Source organism: Suncus etruscus, chromosome 14 (assembly GCF_024139225.1).
Source record: "Suncus etruscus isolate mSunEtr1 chromosome 14, mSunEtr1.pri.cur, whole genome shotgun sequence".
NCBI classification, from domain to species: Eukaryota; Metazoa; Chordata; class Mammalia; order Eulipotyphla; family Soricidae; genus Suncus; species Suncus etruscus.
This window is the reverse complement of record NC_064861.1, coordinates 89,833,635-89,858,048: the sequence shown is the minus strand read 5'-3', so window position 1 is coordinate 89,858,048 and position 24,414 is coordinate 89,833,635. Positions and strand designations below refer to the sequence as shown.

Genomic DNA, 24,414 nt, shown 5'->3' with positions numbered 1-24,414 from the left:
CCCACTGCAGAGGACACGTCCAACACGCAGGAGTCTCCCCGCGCCAACCCACGGCTCCCTAACGCAGCCGTCCAGGGGGCTCGGTGCACCGGGAACTCCATTTCCCAGAAGCCTCGAGGCCCAGTAGTAGTAGTAGTAGTAGTAATACCATGCGGACTCCATTTCCCAGAAGGCTGTACGCACACGCCAGGCCTACGCGCCGGGACTACATTTCCCACAACCCTCAAGGGGAAACTACACTTCCCAGCAGGCGTTGCGCACTCGTGGCGGGCGTGGACTAAGGGGACGGCCCCTCCGCCTTCTGGAGTCCGGAAGTTCGCTTGCGCGGGCCAGGTAGAGGCGGGGCAGGGACGTGAGCGGACTACATTTCCCAGCGGCCCCCGCGAGCGGCGCATGCGCAGTAGCCCATCCCGGCGGCGAGCGGAAGGTGATGGCGGAGGCTTCTGCGCCAGTGAAGAGACGCTGCTGAGGGGGCGCGAGGGTCCGAGGTTCAGGCCGCGGTGAGCGGGGCGGGAGGCAGGGATGCAGAGCGCGGCTTGGACCCCGGGCACGACGGGAGGAGGCGCTGCAGAAGAGCCCCCGAGAGGGCGGGAGGTGGACGCCGTGTGGTGCGGGACCCCCACTTTCTTTCCCTAGTTCCGGATTCTACTTTCCCCGCGGCTGCAGTTCCCGGGTGCCGGGCCCTGTTTCCCCAAAGCACAGAACTCTCGCCGCTTGCTCCGCCTCGCAGGTTGCACTTGCCCTTTGGGTTCCGTCAACCCGCCCGGCGCCTTCCCGCCGCCCCTTCTTTCGGCCTAGCGCCCCATTCATCTTGCTGGGCTCGGCCCTACGTCACTTCCGCTGCGGCGACGAGGTCTCGCCCCAACCGGAAACTCGTTCTCATAGGCCCTGGGGCCTGTCAATCACGTCACGGGGGTGCTCATTGGTTGATGAGGCCCCGCCCCCGGGATCGCGTCTGCGATTTTTTTTTCAGCTGCGCGGGACCTTGCACTGCAGGTGTGAGGGTTCTCCCTGAAGCCCCTCGCTTTGCTTTTCGTGGGATGATCCAAAAGCTCAGTCTTGGGACTGGTGTGTGCACCCGAGGCGAGCTTGTGGGCTCTCAATCTCAGGCAGTGTGTGTGTGTGTTTCCCCAAATCTCAGACATTGTGTGTGTGTTTGTGTGTTTCCCCAAATCTCAGGCATTGTGTGTGTGTGTGTGTGTGTGTGTGGTTTCCCAAATCTCAGGGTGTGTGTGTGTGTGTGTGTGTGTGTGTGTGTGTGTGTTTCCCCAAACCCTGCTAGGAGTTCCCCAAGCACGGACTCAGGGGTCAGCATTGATCACCAAAATAATAGTAGCTACTACTTTACTCCAGAAGGGTGCCCCATGTTCATCACTGCTAGGGGTAACCCTAGCCCTAAATGAATCACCAGCTGCCCTCATTGGCCAGCTCTCGAAGCGAGTGGCTCCTGACCTCCTGAGCAATTTCTGAGCATGGAGCCAGGAGTAACTCCTGAGCACTGCCGGGTGTGACCTAAAAACCACACACACACACACACACACAAAGAAATCGCTCCTGGCAGGCATGGGGGACCATATGGGATGTTGGGATTTGAACCGCCTTCCATCCTGGATTGTCTTCGAGTAAGGCAAATAAATGCCCTACCGCTGTGCATCTCTCCAGCCCTTTTTTTTTTTTTTTTATTGTGACCAATTTGAATTACAAGTCTTTCACATTATATTTAAGGTACAGAATGCAGAATGACAGTGCGTTGGGGCCATTCCCACCACCAGTGTTGTCCTTCTTTGCCCCCTGGACTGCTAGTGAAATAGGTCCACTTTATATATAACTTGTAGGTTGGGTATGCTGATTCTGTTGTCATTGACTTTGGGTTTGGTATTTAGGTCTGATCATTTTTTTTTTCCCACTCAATGTTCATACAACTGTTTTCTAGAAGCCCAATTTTTTTTTTTTTTTGATTTTTGGTTTTTGGGTTACACATGCCAGCGCTCAGGGGTTACTCCTGGTTCTATACTCAGAAATCGCTCCTGGCAGGCTCGGGGGACCATATGGGATGCCGGGATTCGAACCAACGTCTTTTGGCATGCAAGGCAAATGCCCTACCTCCATGCTATCTCTCCAGCCCCCTAGAAGCTCAATATTTTTAATTGCAAAACCATACGAATTTAAGAAAAGATGTGTGTTAGAATTATTAGTATTGAAAAAAAAAGAATTGTTAGTATTGGTAAATACTGGTTATGAGTTAATTGATTTTTGGGGGGTGGCCACATCCAGGTATGCTCAGAATTTACTCCTGCCTCTGTATTCAGGGATCATTCCTGGGGGGATGATATGGGGTGCTACTGGGGCTAGAACTCTTTTTTTTTTTTTTGGTTTTTGGGCCACACCCAGCAACGCTCAGGGTTTACTCCTGGCTATGTGCTCAGAAGTTGCTCCTGGCTTGGGGGACCATATGGGACACCGGGGGATCGAACCGCGGTCCGTCCAAGGATAGCGCAGGCAAGGCAGGCACCTTACCTTTAGCGCCACCGCCCGGCCCCAGGGGCTAGAACTCTTTTTTTTTTTTTTTTTGGGCCACACCCGGTAATGCTCAGGGGTTACTCCTGGCTATGTGCTCAGAAGTAGCTCCTGGCTTGGGGGACCATATGGGACACCAGGGGATCGAACCGCAGTCCGTCCAAGGCTAGCGCAGGCAAGGCAGGCACCTTACCTTTAGCGCCACCGCCCGGCCCAGGGCTAGAACTCTTTTTTTTTTTTTTTTTTTTTTTTTTGGTTTTTGGGTCACACCTGGCAGTGCTCAGGGGTTATTCCTGGCTCCAGGCTCAGAAATTGCTCCTGGCAGGCACAGGGGACCATATGGGGCGCCGGGATTCGAACCGATGACCTCCTGCATGAAAGGCAAACGCCTTACCTCCATGCTATCTCTCCGGCCCCAGGGCTAGAACTCTTGATGCGACCTTTGTAAACCAAGCGCCCAACCCATTGTACTTTAGCTCTGGCCCCTAAATATTAGTTTTGCTTTTTTATTTTTGATATCTAATTTAATTTCATCTCTGTGAATTGCCAAATTACAAAGTCATTCATGATCCACATTGAAGATTTCCTGTTAATATTTTTCCTTCTGTGGTTTTGAGTTCTAATGCTGCATCACTGGCCATGGTGTTTCTTGGAGCCCTGTTAACACAATCCCTGGTGGAGAGACAAGGAATGCCAAGAGCCCCGGAATCATCCCTCAGTGCTCCTTCAGCCTGTGTGTGATTGGGCTCGAGAGGAGACACCCGCCTCCCCACCATGACACCCCACACACACTCACCCTTACACCGCCCGAAACTCTGGAGTGGGTTTCAGAAGACCCAGCACCGACTTCCTCTGGCCTACAAAGGAGGGATGAGGCCTGCAGCGGTGCTGGGTGCCTCTCTCTGCTGTGCCCTGAGCTGGATCCTGTCTTTTGTAGGAGGAGCCAGTGGCAGCCATGGCAGGCAGCAGCGGGGACAGCGTCACACGGCGTAGTGTGGCCTCACAGTTTTTCACCCAAGAGGAGGGCACAGGCGTCGATGGCATGAGCACCTCCGAGCGAGTGAGTGTGGAGAGCGGGGTTCTGGGTGGTTGCCTTGTGGGAGACAGTCAGGCCGGCCTCCTCACTGCCACTTCCACCTCCCATTTTCCAGGTGGTGGATCTCCTGAACCAGGCAGCGCTGATCACCAATGATAGTAAGATCACAACGCTCAAGCAGGTGAGGGCTCTGCTCCCCCCCCCCTCACATACTAGGGGGGCTCAGATATCACTGTGTTAGGAAAGAACTTGTGGGAGGGGGCAATATTGCTGAGCATAGGCATTGCATGCGGGAGGTTTGGGTTCCAGCCTCAGTCCTATAGGGCCTCCCCCCACCCCAGCATGGTCAGAAACCAGAAAAAGGGACCGGAGCAATAGAACTGGGATAGGGTATTTCCCTTGTATGCAGCCTACCCAGGTTAGACTTCCAGCATTGGAAACAGCTTACATGGGGGCTTCAGGCAGCTTCTTTGCCAGTGGGCATCAGGCTAGGTGAGCTCTGGCTTTGTAGTGTGGGCAACGCTCTTTGTGGGGAGCCAGGATGGGGCCTCAGGGGGCTCAGATATCTGCCCTCTCTGTCACCCTCGATGCTCAAACTCACTTCATTGCCCACCACTTCCACCCAAAGCACTTTCTGAACCGAGAAATGGTGCTGTGAGGGGCACCTGAGGACCCCCCTATTTTAGGGAACAGGAGGCTAAGACCCTGTGAGGGAGGGTGGGGGCCATTGTATATGTGGGTGTCCTTGCCGGCTCCCATTTCCTCTCCCTCTTGATGTACCTGGCTCAGGAGCCTCCTGCTCTCTCTCTCTCTTCAGGTCCAGGAATTGATCATCAACAAAGACCCCACCTTGTTGGACAACTTCCTGGATGTACGTGAGTGGAGAGAAGGGGGTAGGGACCGGGGGCTGGGGGGCCACTCCTGGCTGCAGACTGACCCACCTTCTCCCGGTGTTGGAAGGAAATCATCGCATTCCAAGCCGACAAGTCCATCGAAGTGCGCAAGTTTGTCATCGGCTTCATTGAAGAGGCCTGGTAGGGACACACGCTTGCACACACACATTCGATTGGCACCCCGAAGCCTGGATCCCTTTCCTGCTCCCATGGGCCCATCCTTCCCACCTGCTAATGCGGTGCCTGGTGCCTCTCCCAATCTCTGCTCGGGGTCAACCCTGAGTCCATGTCCTCTACTCCTCTGTCCCCCAGTAAGCGGGACATCGAGCTGCTGCTAAAGCTGATCGCGAACCTGAACATGCTGCTGCGGGACGAGAACGTGAACGTGGTGAAGAAGGCCATCCTGACCATGACGCAGCTTTACCGGGTGGCGCTGCAGGTGCGGTGGCTCCATCCTGACCATGAACAGTGTATAGGGGGGGGTGGTGCCCTGCAGGTGGGAGATGCAATCTTGGGAGGCCACCCACGTGAGCTGTTACCCTCCCTGCCCACCCCATCTTTCTTCCATAGTATCCACCTGCCTTGTCCAGTCCCTCTCTAGGCAACACTGGGCCATGCTGCCTTCAAGGAGCCTGTGGTTCAGTGGGATGGCCCCCTGTGAGCACAGGGAAAAGGATACCCTAGGGGGAGACAGTTTCTGTCATATGCAACCAATCCTAGTTCCACCCTTGAGACCTACCAGTTGGGTCCCAAATCTTCTCCCCAAATAAAAATCAGACAGAGCACCCTGGGGTGAGGGTCTTGGGCAGAATGGAAAGAAATGAATGAAAGCCCGGCTCAGCAACACACCTCCATAGGAGCATTAGAGCGCCCCCTTACTAGCTGCCACTCTGCCTCTCTGGGCTTCAGACACCTGGGTTTAGGGACCGTGGGAGGCCAGACTAGACCTGTCCCCAGGGTCACCCAGCTCCAGACAAGGAACAGAGTGACCCCCAGTCAGCAGGATCCTGTACCTCCCCCGCAGTGGATGGTGAAGTCGCGTGTCATTAGCGAGCTCCAGGAGGCCTGCTGGGACATGGTGTCATCCATGGCAGGGGACATCATCCTGCTGCTGGACTCGGACAATGACGGCATCCGCACACACGCCATCAAGTTTGTGGAGGGCCTTATCGTCACCCTGTCGCCACGCATGGCCGACTCCGAGGTGCCCCGGCGCCAGGAGCACGACATCAGCCTGGACCGCATCCCCCGTGACCACCCCTACATCCAGTACAGTGCGTGTCCGCGCTCCTGCCCTCCCCTGCTTGTTCCCCAGGTTCACGAGGGAGGATCCCAGAGGCCCTACCCAAGCTGTGCGTGTGCTCGCTGGACCGACCATGCCAAGAGGAGCCGATACCCTTTCTTTGTGGGTTTGGGGGGCCGGGAACTCAGTGAATGCATGCTTGGTGGGGGGTTGTTGGCTGCTTGTGACTGCTAAGTGGATTCTGCATACAGGTATGACAGGAGAGTGGGGTGATAGCAATGAGGACTCATAGACGAGCCGCCTCTCCCCAAACTGCTTTCCATGCAGGGCGTCCAATCTTTCTAGGCCTTGCCTGTGGATATACAGGCTCACCCTTGTCTGTTGTCGGTAGCCCTCAGGACAAACTCCTGGCTCTGTGCTCAGAAATCTCTCCTGGCAGGCTGAGGGGGGACCTTTTGGGATGCCAGGGTTTGGACTCGGGTCGGCTATGTGCAAGACAAACACATTCCGTGCTGTGCTATCACTCCAGTTCCAAGGATTGGGGCTTTTATTTGCTTTCCTTGTGGTGAGGATGATGCGGTGATCAAATCCAGGATCTGAGCCATGTAGGGCAAGTGTTCCTGCCCTGCCCTGGTCCTGATTGTGGCCTGTAGGGTGTGGCGTGGGTGCGGACACGGTGGTGTTGGCAGAGAAAGTACATTGGCCTCTGGCGTGGCCACACATAGGAGCTGTTTGATGTGCCTGAACCACATCTTTTTGGCGTTTGCTTTTGGGGGTGCTCAAGGGATTCTTCCCGCTCTGAGTTCTGGAGGTCTCTTCCAGGAGTGCCGGGAGCAAACACACACCTGCACATGAATCCTATGCTCAGCCGTTTAAAGGGGTAGCGGGGTGCTGCTCTTTCCAGGAAACTCCATGGGATCGGAGCTGGCGTGATAGTATAGCAGAGAGGGTGTTTGCCTTGCATGCTATCTGGTACCCCATATGGTTGCTGGAGCTCACTGGGAGTGACCCAAGTGCAAAGCCAGGAGTCAGTCCTGAGCACCACTGGGTGTGGCTTCAAACTCCAAAACAAACAACCCCTTCCCTCCAGTCTGGTGAGGTTCAGGCTGATTCCTAGTGGCACGGGTCCCCCCAGTACTGCTCGGAGTCATTCCCAAGTTGAGCAGGGAGTAACCCTGCAAGCATTGTCAGGTGTGACCCGCAAACCTCCAAGAAAGAAATGAAGTTCATTTGCTTTCCAAGTACTCCATAGTTTGGCAGTAACTATTTAAGCGTTCTTCATCCATGGAGTTTCTCATTCCTGACTTCAAGTAATTTTGTATTCTTTTGTTTTTGCCATGAAAAATGTTAAGATCCAACAGCAATGTTAGGAGTTAACGTTGGGGAACTGAACAACGGAAGGTGGAATGAAGACCTTTGAATTTTGGAATTTGAAGTTTCTTTTTTGGGGGGGCCACTCGTGTTACTTCTGTTTCCGCAATCAGAAGTTACTCCTAGCAGGCTTGGGGATCCACATGGGATGATGGGGATTGAATCCATGTCAGCTGCCTGCAAGGCAAACACTAACTCTTTGGCTTCTACCATTTATTTTTAGCTTGTGGGCCACACCCTTTGTGCCTAGGGCTTACTCCTGACCCAGTGCTCTGGGATCACTTGTTTGTTTTTGGGCCACACCTGGCAGTGCTCTGGGTTTCTCCTGGCCCTGAGCTCAGATATTATTCCTGGCAAGTTCAGGGAAACCATAATGGATGCCGGGGATTGAACCACACGAAAAGCAAGTACCTTACCACTGTGCTATCTCTCCACCCTCCAGGGATCCTTTTTATTTTGTTTTGTTGTTTTTGGACCACACCCTGTGACGCTCAGGGGTTACTCCTGGCTATGCACTCAAAAATCTCTCCTGGCTTGGGGTACCATATGGGATATCGGGGGATCGAACTACGGTCTGTACTAGGTCAGACACGTACAAGGCAAACACCTTACCGCTGCACCACCGCTCTGGCCCCAGGGATCCTTTTTTTTTTTTTTTTTTTTTTTTTTGGGTCACACTAAGCGGTGCTCAGGGGTTACTCCTGGCTGTCTGCTCAGAAATAGCTCCTGGCAGACACGGGGACCATATGGGACACCGGGATTCGAACCAACCACCTTAAGTCCTGGATCGGCTCCTTGCAAGGCAAACGCCACTGTGCTATCTCTCCAGGCCCTCAGGGATCCCTTTTAGTGGGGCTAAGGGAACCCTGTGTAGTGCCAGGTGTCAAACTAGGGTTGATGGCATGTAAGGCAAGAGCCTTACTTCCTGTACTGAAGTGTTCCGTTCCCTTGAAGTGGGGTTTCCTTTTCCTTACTGGATAGGGGAAGCAGATAATGAGGGTATTAAGAGGGTATTAAGAATTGCTTAAGCGGGCCCGGAGAGATAGCACAGCGATGTTTGTCTTGCAAGCAGCCGATCCAGGACCAAAGGTGGTTGGTTCGAATCCCGGTGTCCCATATGGTCCCCCGTGCCTGCCAGGAGCTATTTCTGAGTAGACAGCCAGGAGTAACCCCTGAGCACCGCTGGGTGTGGCCCAAAAGCTAAAAAAAAAAAAAAAAAAAATTGCTTAAGCAATTCACCAACAAGCCAGCTGCTCCACTCAAGGAGCTTACAAGCCTACAGGAAGAAACCTGCTCTCTCAGCTACCTGCCCCCCATTTGTTCAGCTCCAAACTGCATCCCTCCCCCAGGGATACAAGTACTGAACAGATACAAAAGTGAACTATGACAAATACCTCTATGTACCTCACATAGTATGACTTCAGCTTGCCACCCATCTATTTGGAATAGGGGAGGCCCAAACCCGGCACCACGGAGGCATTGCTCCTGGTTCAGCACTCAGGGGTTACTGCTGGCAGTGCTTGGAGGACCATGTGGGATGCTGGGGATCGAACCCATGTACACCTGCTGTATTGTTGTACTGCTGTACTATACTACTCTAGTTTCCTCTTTTCAAATACCCTTCCACTGGTACCATAGGTGCCCTCTGAGGGCCGGGGTGTCGGCTTCTTCCTGACCAGTTCTCTCCTCCATCTAGATGTGCTATGGGAAGAAGGCAAGGCCGCCCTGGAGCAGCTGCTCAAGTTCATGGTGCACCCAGCCATTTCCTCCATCAACCTGACCACCGCGCTGGGCTCCCTGGCCAGCATCGCCCGCCAGAGGCCCATGTTCATGTCAGAGGTCATCCAGGCCTACGAAACCCTGCACGGTGAGCCCCGCACGGAGTGCTCCCCGAGGCTCCTGCATCCCTCGGCAACAGAGGGAGAGAAAGCGGTTCCTCCCCTAGATTCTAGGAATTGCTCTGAGTGGGTGCTCATTGTTTCTGATTGGCCGAGCAGATTCAGAGCCAGCCTCTTAGCCAATCACAGGAGCCTGGGGAATCTCAGTGTTCTTATTGAGGCCAGCATCCATTCTGCTCATGGATGACTCCAAGCTGGTTCCCTCCCAAGAGAATGGGGGTGTCGTTGGCTGAGAAAAGGGGGCTGGCAAAACCACAGGCATCCTCTTTCCCTCTGGAACAAGAGAGCCTCTCTTGGCCAGGTGACTGTTTTAGGTAGCACAGGGAGGCCAATGTGGACCTGGCGCAGCCATAGTGTACCAGGAACATTCCCAATGTGGAAGTGGTGACTTGGGCCTGCTGGTGGGGTAGCAAATTGGGATTTCCAGCCCACGATGAGGGGAAATTGTGGGGAGAGGGAGTTTCTCCGTTGATAGGAAGGTGGGCTACAGCAGACAGGAACCTACCACAAGCATTTCCAGCAGGAGCTGGCCCCGGTGTGGGGGTGTTTGTCGATGGGTGTCAGGGGGAATCAGCCTCCCATTCCCTCGTTTCTCTCCTCAGCTAACCTGCCCCCTACGCTGGGCAAGTCGCAGGTGAGCAGCGTTCGAAAGAACCTCAAGCTGCACCTGCTGAGTGTCCTAAAGCACCCGGCCTCCTTGGAGTTCCAGGCCCAGATCACCACCCTGCTGGTGGACCTGGGCACCCCGCAGGCCGAGATCGCCCGCAACATGCCCACTGGCAAGGATGCCCGCAAGCGTCCCCGGGACGACTCGGATCCTACACTCAAGAAGATGAAGTTAGGTGAGCGGGCAGGCCAGGCAGGCGCAGGGCCTTGTCGAACTCTCCAGCCTGAAGGTCACTCTGGCAGTGATGTTCCTGGTCACTGGTGTCAAGTCAGGGACTGAGAGTTGGGGAGACCGTGACGGAGTAACAGGAGAGACTTGAAAAGAATGGGGGGGGGTGGAGCAGGCCATATACTTACCTTTTTGTGGTCCACTGGGTTTAATCCCCGGCACCCCCGTGTGGTCCCTAATGCCAGCCAGGAATAGTTTCTGAGCACAGAACAAGGAGTCAGTCCTGAGCACTGCTCGGTGTGGCTCAAACACCTCCATGTCACCTAAAAGTGACAGGTTTATAAATAGCAAAGTGTTGAAATTATCAGCTCTTTTTCTTTTTTGTTTGTTTTGCGGGGGCTGGCATGCCTGGCCATGCTGGGGGTCGGGTTCAAAGGTAGTTTTGCTCACTGGGGGACCATGTGGTGACGGGGATCCTGCCCCAGCCCTCTGCTACTTCTCCCTGGGCCCTGACTGTCAATCTTCCTTCTCACACTGGGTAGGTTCCTATGGGGCCCGAACCCCATTTCCCAGTAAGAGCTGAGGCTGGGTTACAGGGTGCTCAGGGCAGACCGAGAGCTGTAATCCAGACCTGTCCCATCCATGCTGCTTCTACTGGCGAGGACCCCCTCAGTACAAGGGAGTGGCTCCAGCGCTGCTTCCGTTTCCCTGCAGAGCCCAACCTGGGAGAGGATGATGAGGACAAAGACCTGGAGCCAGGCCCGTCGGGGACCTCAAAGGCCTCAGCCCAGCTCTCAGGCCAGTCAGACACGGACATCACTGCTGAGTTCCTGCAGCCTCTGCTCACGCCCGATAACGTGGCTAACCTGGTGAGCATTGGGGGGGGGCATCTCTCCCCACTGGGGGCACCCCTTCTTGGAGCCCCACTCGTTGGCACCCTAGCACTTCCTCTGTCAGGGGGTTTAAGCCTGTCCAAACCCATATTCTTGCCACTTCCTTGAAAGTGGGGTGGGGGATAGCATCGGTGAGCTCAGGAGATCATATGGGGTGCCAGGGATTTTACCTTTTTGTGGTCCACTGGGTTCAATCTCCAGCACCCCCATGTGGTCCCTAATGCCAGCCAGGAATAGTTCCTGAGCACAGAACAAGGAGTCAGTCCTGACTCCCGGGTCGAACCACTCCCCCCACCCTACCCCCCGGCCAGGCAAGTGCCCTCCCTTCTGTCCTGTCTCTCTGGCCCCATCCGTATTGTTTTGCAAGTTCAAAGCTTGCCTTATTAATGTGCCCTGGCATTGACATTGGGGAGCTGATTTTCTGAGATCTCGTTTTAGCCACATCCCACACATTTTGAGTAGATGGTTTCGTGTTCTCTTTTTTAATTCTCCTTTAATTTAATTACTTGGGAGTATATATGCCCTGAAAGTTCCAAACACGGAGACAGTTTCAAAAAGGCATCGCTAAGAGAAAGATGAATTTTCCTGTTTCCTCTGGGACTCTGCTGAATCTCCTTCCACGGAGCTGGCTCCTGTCCCCTCAGTTCTCAGGCGTGGTGCCACTGGCCTAGGGAGCCAGAAGAGTCCCTGGCCCTCCTGGCCTGGGTCCCAGCCCCTTTATTCCTTTATTGCCTGGGCTCCCCTCTGTACCCTACTCGTACTCTCTACCTTTTCGGGGGGTCCATCCTCCTGTCAGAGCTTGGGGAGCCAGTGATTCAGGACCAAATCGTGTCCTGGTCCTCCCACAGGTGCTCATCAGCATGGTGTACCTGCCTGAGACCATGCCTGCATCCTTCCAAGCCATCTACACCCCCGTGGAGTCGGCGGGCACTGAGGCCCAGATCAAACATTTGGCCCGGCTCATGGCTACCCAGATGACGGCCGCCGGCCTGGGCCCAGGTGAATGAGTGTCCTTTGGAGGACCCCAGCCTCCCGGTTGTAGTGGTGCAGTAGAAACCACGTGAGATGTCAGCCACCCATTTTCGGGGTTCTGGAGAGCCATTGAGTGTCCACTTGTGTGCAGGCCCTGCCTGGGGCATCTCAACACATCTTGGAGGTCTTGAGAGAGGAATCAAGTGGTGGGGATGTGAACAGGATGGGACTGGACATTGCAGGTCTTGCTTTGCCTGCCTAGCATGGGTGAGGCCCAGGGTTGCCTCAGGGAAAAAAGAATCAAAGAAAGATGGTATCAGCCACTTCAGAGCTGATGGCTGTGGGCAATTTACTTAATTGCTCTGAGCCTCAGGGCTTGCCCTCCTTCAAGATCAGATCACAGGTCGATCACTCACCCTGTGAACCCACAAGGCTCAGCAGCTGCATTGGGGGGAGAGGCTGCTTGCCCCCCGCCCCCCCGCAAAGTACCCGTCCTTGTTCCTTGGCACCCATGACCCCCCCCCATCGCTGTAGTCCCTTTACATGTGCCTGTCTCTGTGGGTTCGCCTTCCTGTTCCAAGATCTGGAGTGCCCAGGCCTGGCACTGTCAGCTCAGCAAACATTTCCCAGGATTCTTCATGCTGCATTTCCTCTCCTTTCATTTATTTATTCATTTATTTTGCTGCGCTGTTGACGCAATCTCTTTTCTTTTCTTTTTTTTTTTTTTTGTTTGTTTGTTTTTTTTGGGCCACACCCTGTGACGCTCAGGGGTTACTCCTGGTTATGCGCTCAGAAGTTGCTCCTGGCTTCTTGGGGGACCATATGGGGCACCGGGGGATCCAACCGAGGTCCGTCCTAGGCTAGCGCAGGCAAGGCAGGCACCTTACCTCCAGCGCCACCGCCCGGCCCCGCAATCTCTTTTCATTTCTTACTGTTCAGCAATCCTTCTTTTATGAATAGACAATCACGTGCTTTTCCACTTGACACTTCTTGGGCCCGGAGAGATAGCACAGCGGCATTTGCCTTGCAAGCAGCCGATCCAGGACCAAAGGTGGTTGGTTCGAATCCCGGTGTCCCATATGGTCCCCCGTGCCTGCCAGGAGCTATTTCTGAGTAGACAGCCAGGAGTAACCCCTGAGCACAGCCGGGTGTGACCCAAAAACCACAAAAAAAAAAAAAAAAAAAAAAGACAGTGGATTGTCAAGAAGTGTCTTTTTTTTTTTTTTTTTTTTTTTTTTTTTTTTTTTGTTTTTGGGTCATACCGGGCAGTGCTCAGGGGTTATTCCTGGCTTCAGGCTCAGAAATTGCTCCTGGCAGGCATGGGGGACCATATGGGATGCCGGGATTCGAACCGATGACCTTCTGCATGAAAGGCAAATGCCTTTACCTCTATGCCATCTCTCCAGCCTGGACAATCCACTGTTTTTTCTTTTTGAGCCACACCCAGCTGTTTCAGGGGGATCCCTCCTGAGGGGTGCCAGGGATCAAACAGAACTTGACCATGTACAAAATAAGCTCCCTACTACCTATTGCACTATAGCAGTGGTCGGCAACCTTTTTTTTCAACGGAGCCAAATCTCGCCAAAACCATGATTGAAATTGCACTGACAGAGGCTAGGAGCAGAGTCCTGACTCCTGGAGCGGCCATCCGGCACACAGAAGAGCCAAATTCAAAGTGGAAAGAGCCGCAGGTTGCTAACCACTGCACTATAGCTTCAACCTTCCCCATGTTTTTTTTATTTTTATTTTTGAGGGGGTGTTTGGATGGCAGTACTCTGGGGTCATTCCTGGAGTTGGTCAGGAGAAGTTTGGGGGTGCCACAAATCAAACTGGGGCCCATGCAGGCAAGGCCAGCACCTTTCCCTGTCCTCTCTTTTCAGCCCCAGCCCACCAATTTTCACATTGGGAACCCTGCTACTAAGGAATCAATGCAGGGGGGTTTCTGCAGGGCTCAAACCTCCATTTCTAGAGTGTGTCCACATCCTGCAATTGGGCAGCTAGTAGGTGTAGGAAAACATTGTCTCTCTGCTGGGGGCCTCAGGTGAAAAAACAATTTAGTGAGGAGCTACAGCCTGAGACTTGGGGGAAACTAATAGGACGTGGGGGGGGGGCAGGTAGGGGAAGCATGGGAAGGAAATGAGGTCAAAAGGGGCCATAGTTGGATGAAGCTTGCAGTGCAGGGTGTGGCCCCAAACAGAAGAGAACAAAAAAAGACTATTACCAGAGATGCCGGTAACAGTCACCCCTGCACAGACTAGCCTGTCCAAGTGCTTGTCATTTTTGCCGTCCTGGGGCACCCCTCTGCCCCTCCTGAAAGGCCTGGTGCTGAATTTAGTGCCTCCCTGGCAGGTGTGGAGCAGACCAAACAGTGCAAAGAGGAGCCCAAGGAGGAGAAGGTGACAAAGCCCGAGAGCGTGCTCATCAAACGGCGCCTGTCGGCTCAGGGCCAGGCCATCTCGGTGGTGGGCTCGCTGAGCGCCATGACCGCCCTGGAGGAGGAGGCCCCCCAAATCAAGAGGAGGCCGGAGCCCATAATCCCAGTCACGCAGCCCCGGTGAGCCCCCACAATTCTTAGTCCTCCCAGAAACAGGTCTCAGGCTGGGTGGGGGGAGTGGGCAGGCCCCCAGCACAAAAGGGGGAACTAGGTCGCTCCCAGGATGCAAAGCGCCCGCTCTCTGAATGAATGAGGTTCCCAGCCTGGAGGGGAAGCTGGCTGAGTCTCCTTGCGGATCCCCCAACTCCAGCCACACCCCCTGCAAGACTTTGTAGTGAGGCCCTAGCTGTGTTTTCTGCCTCCTGCTGACTGGTCACACTACCTTTGCCTGGCTGAGCTGAGACCTCTGTGGGGGCCACTCCTGACTCTGATAGGGCATCACTGCCAGCAGCAATACCAAGGGACCCCGTGTAGCACTGGAGTTTGAACTGGGGTTAGTCCCATGTGAGACAAACACTTACCGTGTGCTGTTTGTTGGCCCCCGAAGTCTACTAGCTAAGATAGCATCCTGGGGCTGGAGTGATAGCACAGCAGCTAGGGCATCTGCCTTGCCCGCAGCCGGGCCCCGTTTGATCCCTGGCATCCCATATGGTCCCCTAAGCCTGCCAGGCCAGATTTCTGAGCGCAGAACCAGTAATCCTCTTTAGTACTGTCAGGTGTGGACCCCAAAACAAACAAAAAAATAAGTCCTTGTTCCCTGGCCCTGGGTGGGGTGGTACTGGACTGGACTGAATTGGACTGGACTGGGCTGAGTGGGCTGAAGTACCAACTTTCCTGGAGTAGGAAAGACTCTACATTTTTTTGGGGGGGGGTCACACCCGGCAGTGCTTGGGTTCCTCTTGACGCTACACGCAGAAAGTGCACCTGACAGGCTCAGGGGACCATATGGGGTGCCGGAATTTGAACCACCGTCCTTCTGCATGTGAGGCAAACGCCCTACCTCCATGCTGTCTCTCAGGCTCCAAGACCCTACATTCTTGAGTCTTTGTCCAGAGGAGCCATGTACCAGTGGGGTCACCAGGGAGGCTGGGGGCTCTTGAACATGTTCCAAGCCTCTCCCTGCCCTGGCTTCTAGACTGGCAGGTGCTGGTGGGCGCAAGAAAATCTTCCGTTTGAGCGACGTGCTGAAGCCGCTGACAGACGCGCAGGTCGAGGCCATGAAACTGGGGGCTGTGAAGCGCATCCTGAGGGCTGAGAAGGCCGTGGCTTGCAGTGGGGCAGCCCAGGTGTGCCCTGAGTCCTTCCCGTGTCCCCATTCCATGGCCCTCCCCCTGCTTGTCAACCCTGAACTTGCCACTTCTGTCTTGGAAGTTTCTTTCTGGTCCACCAAGCAGCCTGTAGCACCCCTTACTCCGACAACTATACCAGGTCACACGAACATCCTGAGTCTGGGCCTTCACCTACCCAGCCTCTTCCCTGAGGGACCCCATGTACCCGTTGGTGGAATTCTTCGAGCTGCCACCGGGGTGGTATAGAAGCTTTAGAAACTGAGTTGGGGGCCCGGAGAGATAGCACAGCGGCATTTGCCTTGCAAGCAGCCGATCCAGGACCAAAGGTGGTTGGTTCGAATCCCGGTGTCCCATATGGTCCCCCGTGCCTGCCAGGAGCTATTTCTGAGCAGACAGCCAGGAGTCACCCCTGAGCACTGCCGGGTGTGGCCCAAAAACAAAAAAACAAACAACAAAAAAAAAGAAACTGAGTTGGACTCAGGACCTGATTGCTTCCCACCCTTCACCTTTCCCCACATAGATGCTCCCTTATGGGACCCCAGGTCTACACTCCCCACCCCTGGCCTGGGCCAGGTGAGAGACAGGACACTGTGTGGGGGCCCCTGACCCTCTTGCTGTATGGCAGGTGCGCATAAAGATCCTGGCCAGCCTGGTGACGCAGTTCGATGCCAGTCTGAAGGCGGAGGTCCTGTCCTTTATCCTGGAGGATGTGCGTGCCCGGCTGGACCTGGCCTTCGCCTGGCTCTACCAGGAGTACAATGCTTACCTGGCCGCGGGCACCGCGGGCTCCCTGGACAAGTACGAGGACTGCCTCATTCGCTTGCTCTCTGGGCTACAGGAGAAGCCCGATCAGAAGGACGGGTGAGGATCAGCTCCCCTGACCTCAGGAGGAGCCCACATTCCTGCTTGCTGGTCTCCCTGTCTCTCCCTCACCACCCATCCGTCATCCATTCACTCACCCATCTTCTCATCTGACCATCTACCTACCCAACCACCTTCTAATCCATCCATCCATCCATCTACTCACCTATTCATCCATTCTTCCAACCCATTCACTCTTCTGTCCATCTGCCCATCTGTCTGTCCCCCTATCCACCACCCATCCATCCACCTCCCCACCCATCCATCCACTCTCCTTCTGTCTATCCATCCATCCTTCTTTCAGATCCCTACTCTGAGCTCTGTAGCCATGCAGGGTTAGCACCAGGCATGCTCCAGGTCAGTCTCCTGTGCCCTTTCATAGCCAGCCCACTTCTCCCAGCTGTTGGAAAGCCGTTGTTCCCCCTCAAAGATGTGTTTTCCTAGAGACTCTTGGCTTCCCTCTCCCGGAGGCTCGCCTGCAGTTTCTCCCACCTTCTCTCCATGGCATCCACTAGTTTGCACCCATGCTTCATCCTGGTCCATAGTAGCTCATGTTGCTGTGTGGCTCGTGGCTGAGGCACTGCCCTGCTGTGGCCGAGCCCTGTGCGCGTGTACATGTGCCCACCCTGCACCTGCCTCTGCAGCGACTGGCCACTCGGCTACCCACTTTGCCTTTGGTTACCCCTTTGCCACCATGTAGGGCCACCAGTAGCTCTCCCATCTGCATTGGTCCCTAGTTGTTTCTGAGGGCTCTTGGGCAGTGATAAAGTCTTTAATGCCCACAGCTCCTTTGGGGTGCAGAGACAGGGAGCGCCTAGCTCCTCTGCGACCCTCCTGCAGCGCCCCCTCCCTTTCTCCTCTCCCGGCAGAGTCTTCACCAAGGTGGTGCTGGAGGCGCCATTGATCACTGAGAGCGCCCTGGAGGTGATCCGCAAGTATTGCGAGGATGAGGTGAGTTCTAGGGCCCGCCAGGACTCCTGTCACAGGCTCAAGGGCCTGGGGGATGACCTGGTAGGCGGCGCAGCCCTGCTAAGGTTGGCCCCTGCACCCCGTGCAGAGCCGCACCTACCTGGGCATGTCCACTCTCCGAGACCTGATCTTCAAGCGCCCATCCCGCCAGTTCCAGTACCTGCACGTCCTGCTGGACCTCAGCTCCCACGAGAAAGACAAGGTGACCCTACTGGCCCGCTGTTCCTCACTGCTGCACAAGGAGGGGCCCGTTTCGTGTTCCCCTCCTTTGTGGCTGAGCTCCAGCTGGGCCCCTGCACTCCTCAAGGCCTGTCCACCCCAGGGTGCACCAGCAGCAGACATAGCCTGTGAGGGGCGGCTTGAGCTTGGGGGACACAGCAGACACCTGGTGTGGGTGTCTCACCCCGCCAGCAGGGTCATTCATGGGGGGTTGTCAACTGGGACAGGGCAGACCTGGCCGGCTCGGGTTGGTGGCCTGGCAGGGAGAGGCAGTGGGGGCTGGGGTTCCCCAGGGTGAGCTGTCCCAGGACCCAGGCGCTCCACCTTCCGGCTCAGGTGCGCTCCCAGGCGCTGCTCTTCATTAAGCGCATGTACGAGAAGGAGCAGCTGCGAGAGTACGTAGAGAAGTTCGCGCTCAACTACCTGCAGCTGCTGGTGCACCCCAACCCACCCTCAGTGCTCTTTGGTGCCGACAAGGACACAGGTCTGGGCCCCCTTATCCCCTGGCCCCGGGAATAATTCTAGAGGCAGGGTTGGGAGGCCAGGAGAGCTCGTGTAGGGGGTTGAGGTCGGGACACACAGGGGAGCTCCAGATCAGGCAGGATTGTAGGGGGCCCTTTCCCTCAATAGCACCGTGAGTGGGGGACCCAGAATTAGCAGTGGAGACCCTAGGGCACATTTTGTTTTCATGGGAAGATTCAGGCAGGGCTGGGAAGGTTGCACAAACCGGAGGATGACAGGGAGGGTCAGGAGCACAGGCTGGGGGTTCCTGGAGGCCCAGGCTCATGCCCTTATTGGGCATAACAACTCCTTTGCCCACTCACAGAGGTGGCGGCACCCTGGACGGAGGAGACGGTGAAGCAGTGTCTCTACCTCTACCTGGCACTCTTGCCCCAGAACCACAAGCTGATTCACGAGCTGGCGGCCGTCTACACTGAGGCCATCGCCGACATCAAGCGCACGGTGCTGCGGGTCATTGAGCAGCCAGTGAGTGCGGCCAGGGGCTCCGGGTTCGGGGTGCCCTGTGCCGGACTGTCACAGGGCCATGTGTCCCTGAAAACCGAAAACAGGAGGAGAGGCCTGTGTCCTCCCTGTCCTGGCAAGAGCCTTTGTGAGGCCTCAGTTTCCCTCAGTGTCCTGGGAACAGCAGCCTCACACTGTGGTTCACAGATGCCTGGACATGTCCTGTTTTGAAACTTTTATTTTCTTGGTATTTGGGCCACACCAGTGGTGCTCAGGGCTCACTCCTGGCTCTGCACTCAGGGATCATTCCTAGTGGGGCTCAGGGCATGTGAGGATCGTACAGTGTGGGATCCTCAAGTAACCCAGGAAGGAGCTGACACTCGAGCCCAGGCTGTGCCCTCCCCGCCATATTATCCCAGTATCTGCCACAGTAACAGGAGGAGGGGGTCCCCCTGAGATGGGGCTGAGTCCTCTGCAGCCTGCTCCCCTCCCTGGCACTGGGTTCCACTCCAGTCTTGGCTGGGCAGAGCATGCTGGAGCCCTGGGGGCTGTGGGCAATGGTGCAGGTGCCTGTGCCAGGGCTCTGGGGCTACCAGACCGTTCCAGCCAGGTGTGTGGGATGCTAGGAGGGGAAGGCCTGCACAGTCTGGGCAAGAAGGCATCATGAGATGCCTCCTCGATCCCAAATACCCCCCCGCTGACATTTCAGGGCTGTCGCTGCAGGCAGAGGGCACAATGGCGGGTGGCTTCATCAGGAGCAACTGACCACATCAGCACTTGGCAGGGTGCTGACCCTGTGTCCTAGTGGTGGGGACATTTAAGGCCCTGTCCGCAGTCTGCAGCCTCACCCCTACCCCGTGTGCCCGCAGATCCGGGGCATGGGCATGAATTCGCCGGAGCTGCTGCTGCTGGTGGAAAACTGCCCCAAGGGCGCCGAGACGCTGGTTACGCGTTGCCTGCACAGCCTCACGGACAAAGGTGCCCAAAGCCCCATCCCTTGCCCCCACTTATCCCCCTTTCCTCCATCTCTAACCCCTGTCCCCGGTTCCACCTGCAGTGCCACCCTCCCCAGAGCTGGTGAAGCGGGTGCGTGACCTGTACCACAAGCGGCTGCCTGACGTTCGCTTCCTTATCCCCGTACTCAATGGGCTGGAGAAGGTGAGGGAGCAGAGAGTTGTGGGAGCCAGGGTCCCCCGACCCCTCTTCACCGCCAGCCTCTCCTCCTGGGACCTTTGGCTCCCCTGCAGGCACAGACCCACATAAACGCCCACACCCATGTCCACATCCATTGGGCTCCCCCTCCCTATGTATGACCTGAAGTGCTCCTCCTCCCCGGCCACACTGAGCTGTCCCTTGCTCACCCCTAGAAAGAGGTGATCCAGGCCCTACCAAAACTCATCAAGCTCAACCCCATCGTGGTGAAGGAGGTTTTCAACCGGCTGCTTGGCACCCAGCACGGTAGGCACCACCAGCTCCCCTCTTTTGGGGTGGGGTTGGCTGCACTGAGTGCAACAAGAAACAACCGAGAGAATCATCACAGCTCAGAGGATGGGGCCCCACCCTGCCCTAAAACTGGCACACAGGGAGGGGGGAAGATATTGTGACACCTGCCTGTCCTGTGGCCGCCTTGTCCATCCGTCTGCCCTTCCTGGTCTGTCTCTGGCTTCCGAGCAGTGGCACCTTGTCCGCATTCACTCCACCCCTGCAGGTGAAGGGAACTCGGCCTTGTCCCCGCTGAACCCCGGGGAGCTGCTGATCGCCTTACACAACATCGACTCGGCCAAGTGCGACATGAAGTCCATTATCAAAGGTGAGGCCCCCATACCCCTTCTGTTCTACAGGCATGCACCCACGTGTGCGCCATCTGTCCTGCCTGGGAACACTCATGCACACAAACATACATATACATACACCCTCAGATCCCCGCCACTCCCACCAGCCACTGAACCCCACTTTTCCCCGCACATCACTGTGAGCTCCGTCCTGGGGTGTGCCCGCTGTTCCCCCGCCTGCCAAGGGCCTGGAGCTGTGCCTCAGAGGCTCCTGCTCTGCTATCAACTCAGGGTCTGTAGCCAGGTGAACATCACCTGAAGCCAGGAGAACCTGGTTTCACCACCCATCATCTGCCCTCACTTCTGACAGAGACCAGCACACTTGGGCCTCCTCTCTCTTCCCCCCCTGCTTCATGCCAGCCTGAGAGCTATAACAGGCTTCACAGCCCCTCACCGCTCTCCTAGCAACCTAGTTCTAGGGTGTGCTTGCCTCAGATAGGCTTCTCACTCAGACAGGCCACAGCACCCCCAGCTCTTGACTCTCATCCCCCAAGTAACATTCAGGGACTTAGTCCAGGGCAGAGCAGATGACTAAGTCCCTGAATGTTACTTGGGGGATGAGTCCAGGGCAGATGCACCCATCTTGCAACCCTCCCACCTCAATGTGGTCCCTGGCCCTGCAGATGGTCCTCCAGGCCACCAGGAGTCACTCCTGGAATAGTGTCAGATGTGACCCCATTCAGTCCCCCTCAATTCCCCAAGTTTACAGGACTCTGCTCACCCTTTATTTCATTCTTTTTGAGCTACACCAGCAGTGTTCAGGGATCTTTCCGCGTTCAGGGGCTGTGCAGGAGTCGAATCTGCCCTGCTGATCTGTCTCTCTGGCCTCTGACTCCTATATCATAGTGATAGAAACAATCTAAAATGGCACTGCAGCCTGACCACTCACTCAGAGATGACGGTCAGTCCTCTGGAGAGATAGGCCAGGCCTCCAGAAGCCTCTGGGGCCAAGTCTCATCCCTGCCCTGCACCCACCCTGTCTATTCCAGTTGTGCTTCTTTTTTTTTTTTTTTTTTTTTGGATTTTGGGTCACACCCGGCAATGCTCAGGGGTTACTCCTGGCTCTATGCTCAGAAATCGCTCCTGGCAGGCTCGGGAGACCATATGGGATGTGGGGATTCGAACCACCGATCTTCTGCATGCAAATGCAAATGCATTACCTCCATGCTATCTCTCCAGCCCCCAGTTGTGCTTCATGTGGTCAGCTTACTTCTGGCATCTGCCCCTTCTGCCCCTTCCTCCCCCATGATTCAGAAATGAAGGCAGTTCCCAGTGACCTGTGTCCTACCATCTCAGTGTCACCAGACTGCCCCAACAGTGATCAGGCAGGCGGGGGGAGGCCCGAGGCATTGTCTGACTGGACATGGAACATCAGGGAGGGCTTTTTGGAAGATCACCTAGCACACCACAGAGAGAGCAGTCCCATTACCTGCTTGTGAGACAGGGCTGAGCTGGGATTCATTTCAGGATTGGGAAGAACATCTAGATAAGTCAGGCCCAGGGGCCCAAGAGATAATAGAGTCAAGGGCATGCACCTGGCACATGACTGACCTGGGTTTGATCCCTGGCACCCCAGTATGGTCCCCTGAGCCTGTGCCAGGTGAGGCCCCAAAGCCAAAAAAGAAAGCCGGGCTTGGGCCCTGCGTACAGCTCAGAGGTGAGTATGGTTTGGGCTGTGTTATCTCAGGACGTCTATGGGGCCCTGGGGAAGATTTGAACTGGGTGGACCCAACAGGCAGCCTGGCTTGTCGGGGGCCACTGCTGTGGTCACCCTGGAGCTGGAGTCAGTAGCCAAGCAGCTTAGTGCGAGGGGACCTTTGGTGTCAGGGTTTTGTTTGGTTGGGTTTGGGGCCACACCCAGAGGTGCTCAGGGGTTACTCCTGACTCTGTGCTCAGAAATCATTCCTGGCAGGCTCCAGGTACCATATGGGATGCTGGGACTCGAACCTGGGTTGTCTGTGTGCAAGACAAACGCCTTACCGCTGTGCTATCACTCTGGCCCCTTTGGTGACATTTCTGTCCTGCTGACACCCTAGCTGACTGTGACCCTCTCCCATGGAGCCTCTCCCTGTCCTCTGGGTTCCCAACCTCGGTCTTTAGCCTTTCCAGAATTGGGGGTTGGGGTCTTCTGGCTCAATAAAGACTGGTTGATGCACTCCCATCGCACTTGGTGTTTAGGGAAGAAGGGGGTTTCTGAGTTGAGTCATTACTGGGGTCTTCCCTTTACACAAGCCTGCTAGTCATGAAGTGAGGGGCATGGCACTGGGGGTCTCTTTTCTCCCTCCTCTTCCTACTGCTGGTCTCCACACAGCCCTGGCCTAGCGCCCTGCAGCTAGTAGTGGCCCTAGACCCGTGCCTGGATCAAGGCCGGGGCTGTTGGGCATGAAGGACCATTACCCACACCACCGTGGGTATTGGAGCACTTTGGGCAAGTAAAATGGCTTTGGGCTGCAGTTGGGGCTGCAGGGGTCCAGCGGGGAGCCACAGGGTGCTCAGGACAGGACCCCTCTCCGCCTGCTCCCCCGCAGCCACCAACCTGTGCTTCGCCGAGCGCAACGTGTACACGTCGGAGGTGCTGGCCGTAGTGATGCAGCAGCTGATGGAGCAGAGCCCACTCCCCATGCTGCTCATGCGCACTGTCATCCAGTCCCTCACCATGTACCCGCGCCTGGGCGGCTTCGTCATGAACATCCTGGCGCGCCTCATCATGAAGCAGGTGACCCGAAAGTGGTTCAGTATGGGGGGATAAAAGGGGGACACATGCCCTCTGTTCCTGGCCACCCGCTGATAGAACTTGCAGTTCCAGAGAAGTTAGGAATTGGGTGTTCACACTCCCCGACTGAGTCTCTGGGCCCCTTCCCTCTCCTTGGTCCAGTGGCCCTGGGGACCCAGTCACTTCAGCAGGTGGTCAGGGCTGTGTGTTTTGGGGGGACCATCGTGTGGGCAGTGCCCTGCCCCTCATGCCCATCCTTGGCCCCCCGCAGGTGTGGAAGTACCCCAAGGTCTGGGAGGGCTTCATCAAGTGCTGCCAGCGCACCAAGCCGCAGAGCTTCCAGGTCATCCTGCAGCTGCCGCCACAGCAGCTGGCTGCCGTCTTCGATAAGTGCCCGGAGCTGCGCGAGCCGCTGCTGGCCCACGTCCGCTCCTTCACCCCGCACCAGGTACCTCTGCGGGGATTGGGGGGGGGTTCCCACCCTGCCTGGAGCCCATTGCTCATGACCCACGCATGCCCACCCCGCAGCAAGCCCACATCCCCAACTCCATCATGGCCATCCTGGAGGCCAGCGGCAAGCAGGAGCCCGAGGCCAAGGAGGCACCCGTGGGGCCCCTGGAAGAGGTGAGGCCTGGCCCCATCACCCCCACATCAGCCCTGGGCTCCCTCTCCCGCGGGGACCACGTGTCCCAGCCCTCCCTGAGCCGCCACCCTGTCCCCCAACTCGACCCGATCCCTCCGCAGGACGACCTGGAGCCCCCGGCCCCGCCGCCCCGACCCCCGCAGGACCTCATGGGCCTGCGGCTGGCCCAGGAGAAGGCCTTGAAGCGGCAGCTGGAGGAGGAGCAGAAGCTGAAGCCCGGGAGCAGCGCGGGAGCGGGAGCGGGGCCTTCCGCCGCCTCCACCTCCACCTCCACCCCCGCAGCCCGGCCGGGCCCGCCGCAGCCGCCCGAGGAAGCCTTGGATTTCCGTGAGGAGGGCCCCGAGTGCGAGACCCCGGGCATCTTCATCAGCGTGGACGACGACTCGGGGCTCACCGAGGCCGCCCTGCTGGACTCGAGTCTCGAGGGGCCGCTCCCCAAGGTAGCAAGGGGACGGCGGGGTGCATGCAGGCGGGGTGGAGGGCCAAGCGGCCTGGACGGGATCCCACCCACAGCCTGCCCTGTGTCCCCCCCCAGGAGGCAGCAGCGAGCAGCCTGGCCTCCAAGGAGGAGCGGAGCCCCCAGACGCTCACGCCCGCGGCGGAGGACCCCGCCAAGACCCCCAGCCCCGCTGCCACCACTGCTGCTGCGGAGGAGGCGGCCTCGGCCGCGGGGGACCCGGAGGCCAAAGCCAGCAGTTGACAGGCGGGCGGGGGCGGGGCGGGTGGGTGGGCGGGGCTTCGGCTGAAGTTATTAAAAGAGGCGGGGTCGGGTGTCTGCGCCTGCGCACCAGCCTTTTCTTCTCGCCCGCGCCCCGCCCCTAGCAACGGCCCGC

At 56.7% G+C, this 24,414-nt stretch overlaps 1 protein-coding gene across 2 annotated transcripts; it reads left to right on the top strand.

Moving 5' to 3' along the window:
- Positions 1–360: 360 nt before the first annotated feature.
- Positions 361–24,338, top strand: SYMPK (symplekin scaffold protein). 2 transcript variants are annotated; one of them, XM_049787239.1, is made up of 27 exons: positions 361–500; positions 3,455–3,577; positions 3,669–3,734; positions 4,371–4,424; positions 4,514–4,587; positions 4,759–4,885; positions 5,471–5,720; positions 8,757–8,927; positions 9,561–9,800; positions 10,508–10,662; positions 11,535–11,685; positions 14,008–14,212; positions 15,228–15,378; positions 16,007–16,242; positions 17,112–17,193; positions 17,300–17,413; positions 17,767–17,914; positions 18,257–18,417; positions 19,263–19,371; positions 19,451–19,551; positions 19,761–19,851; positions 20,102–20,203; positions 22,754–22,941; positions 23,210–23,386; positions 23,467–23,562; positions 23,683–24,021; positions 24,117–24,338. In XM_049787239.1, the coding sequence occupies exons 2-27, from the start codon at positions 3,473–3,475 to the stop codon at positions 24,279–24,281; spliced, it is 3,858 nt and encodes a 1,285-aa protein (XP_049643196.1). In that variant the 5' UTR covers positions 361–500; positions 3,455–3,472; the 3' UTR covers positions 24,282–24,338. The 2 variants fall into 2 exon arrangements, with proteins under 2 accessions (XP_049643196.1, XP_049643197.1); XM_049787240.1 differs by lacking the exon at positions 23,467–23,562.
- The last annotated feature ends 76 nt before the right edge of the window (positions 24,339–24,414 follow it).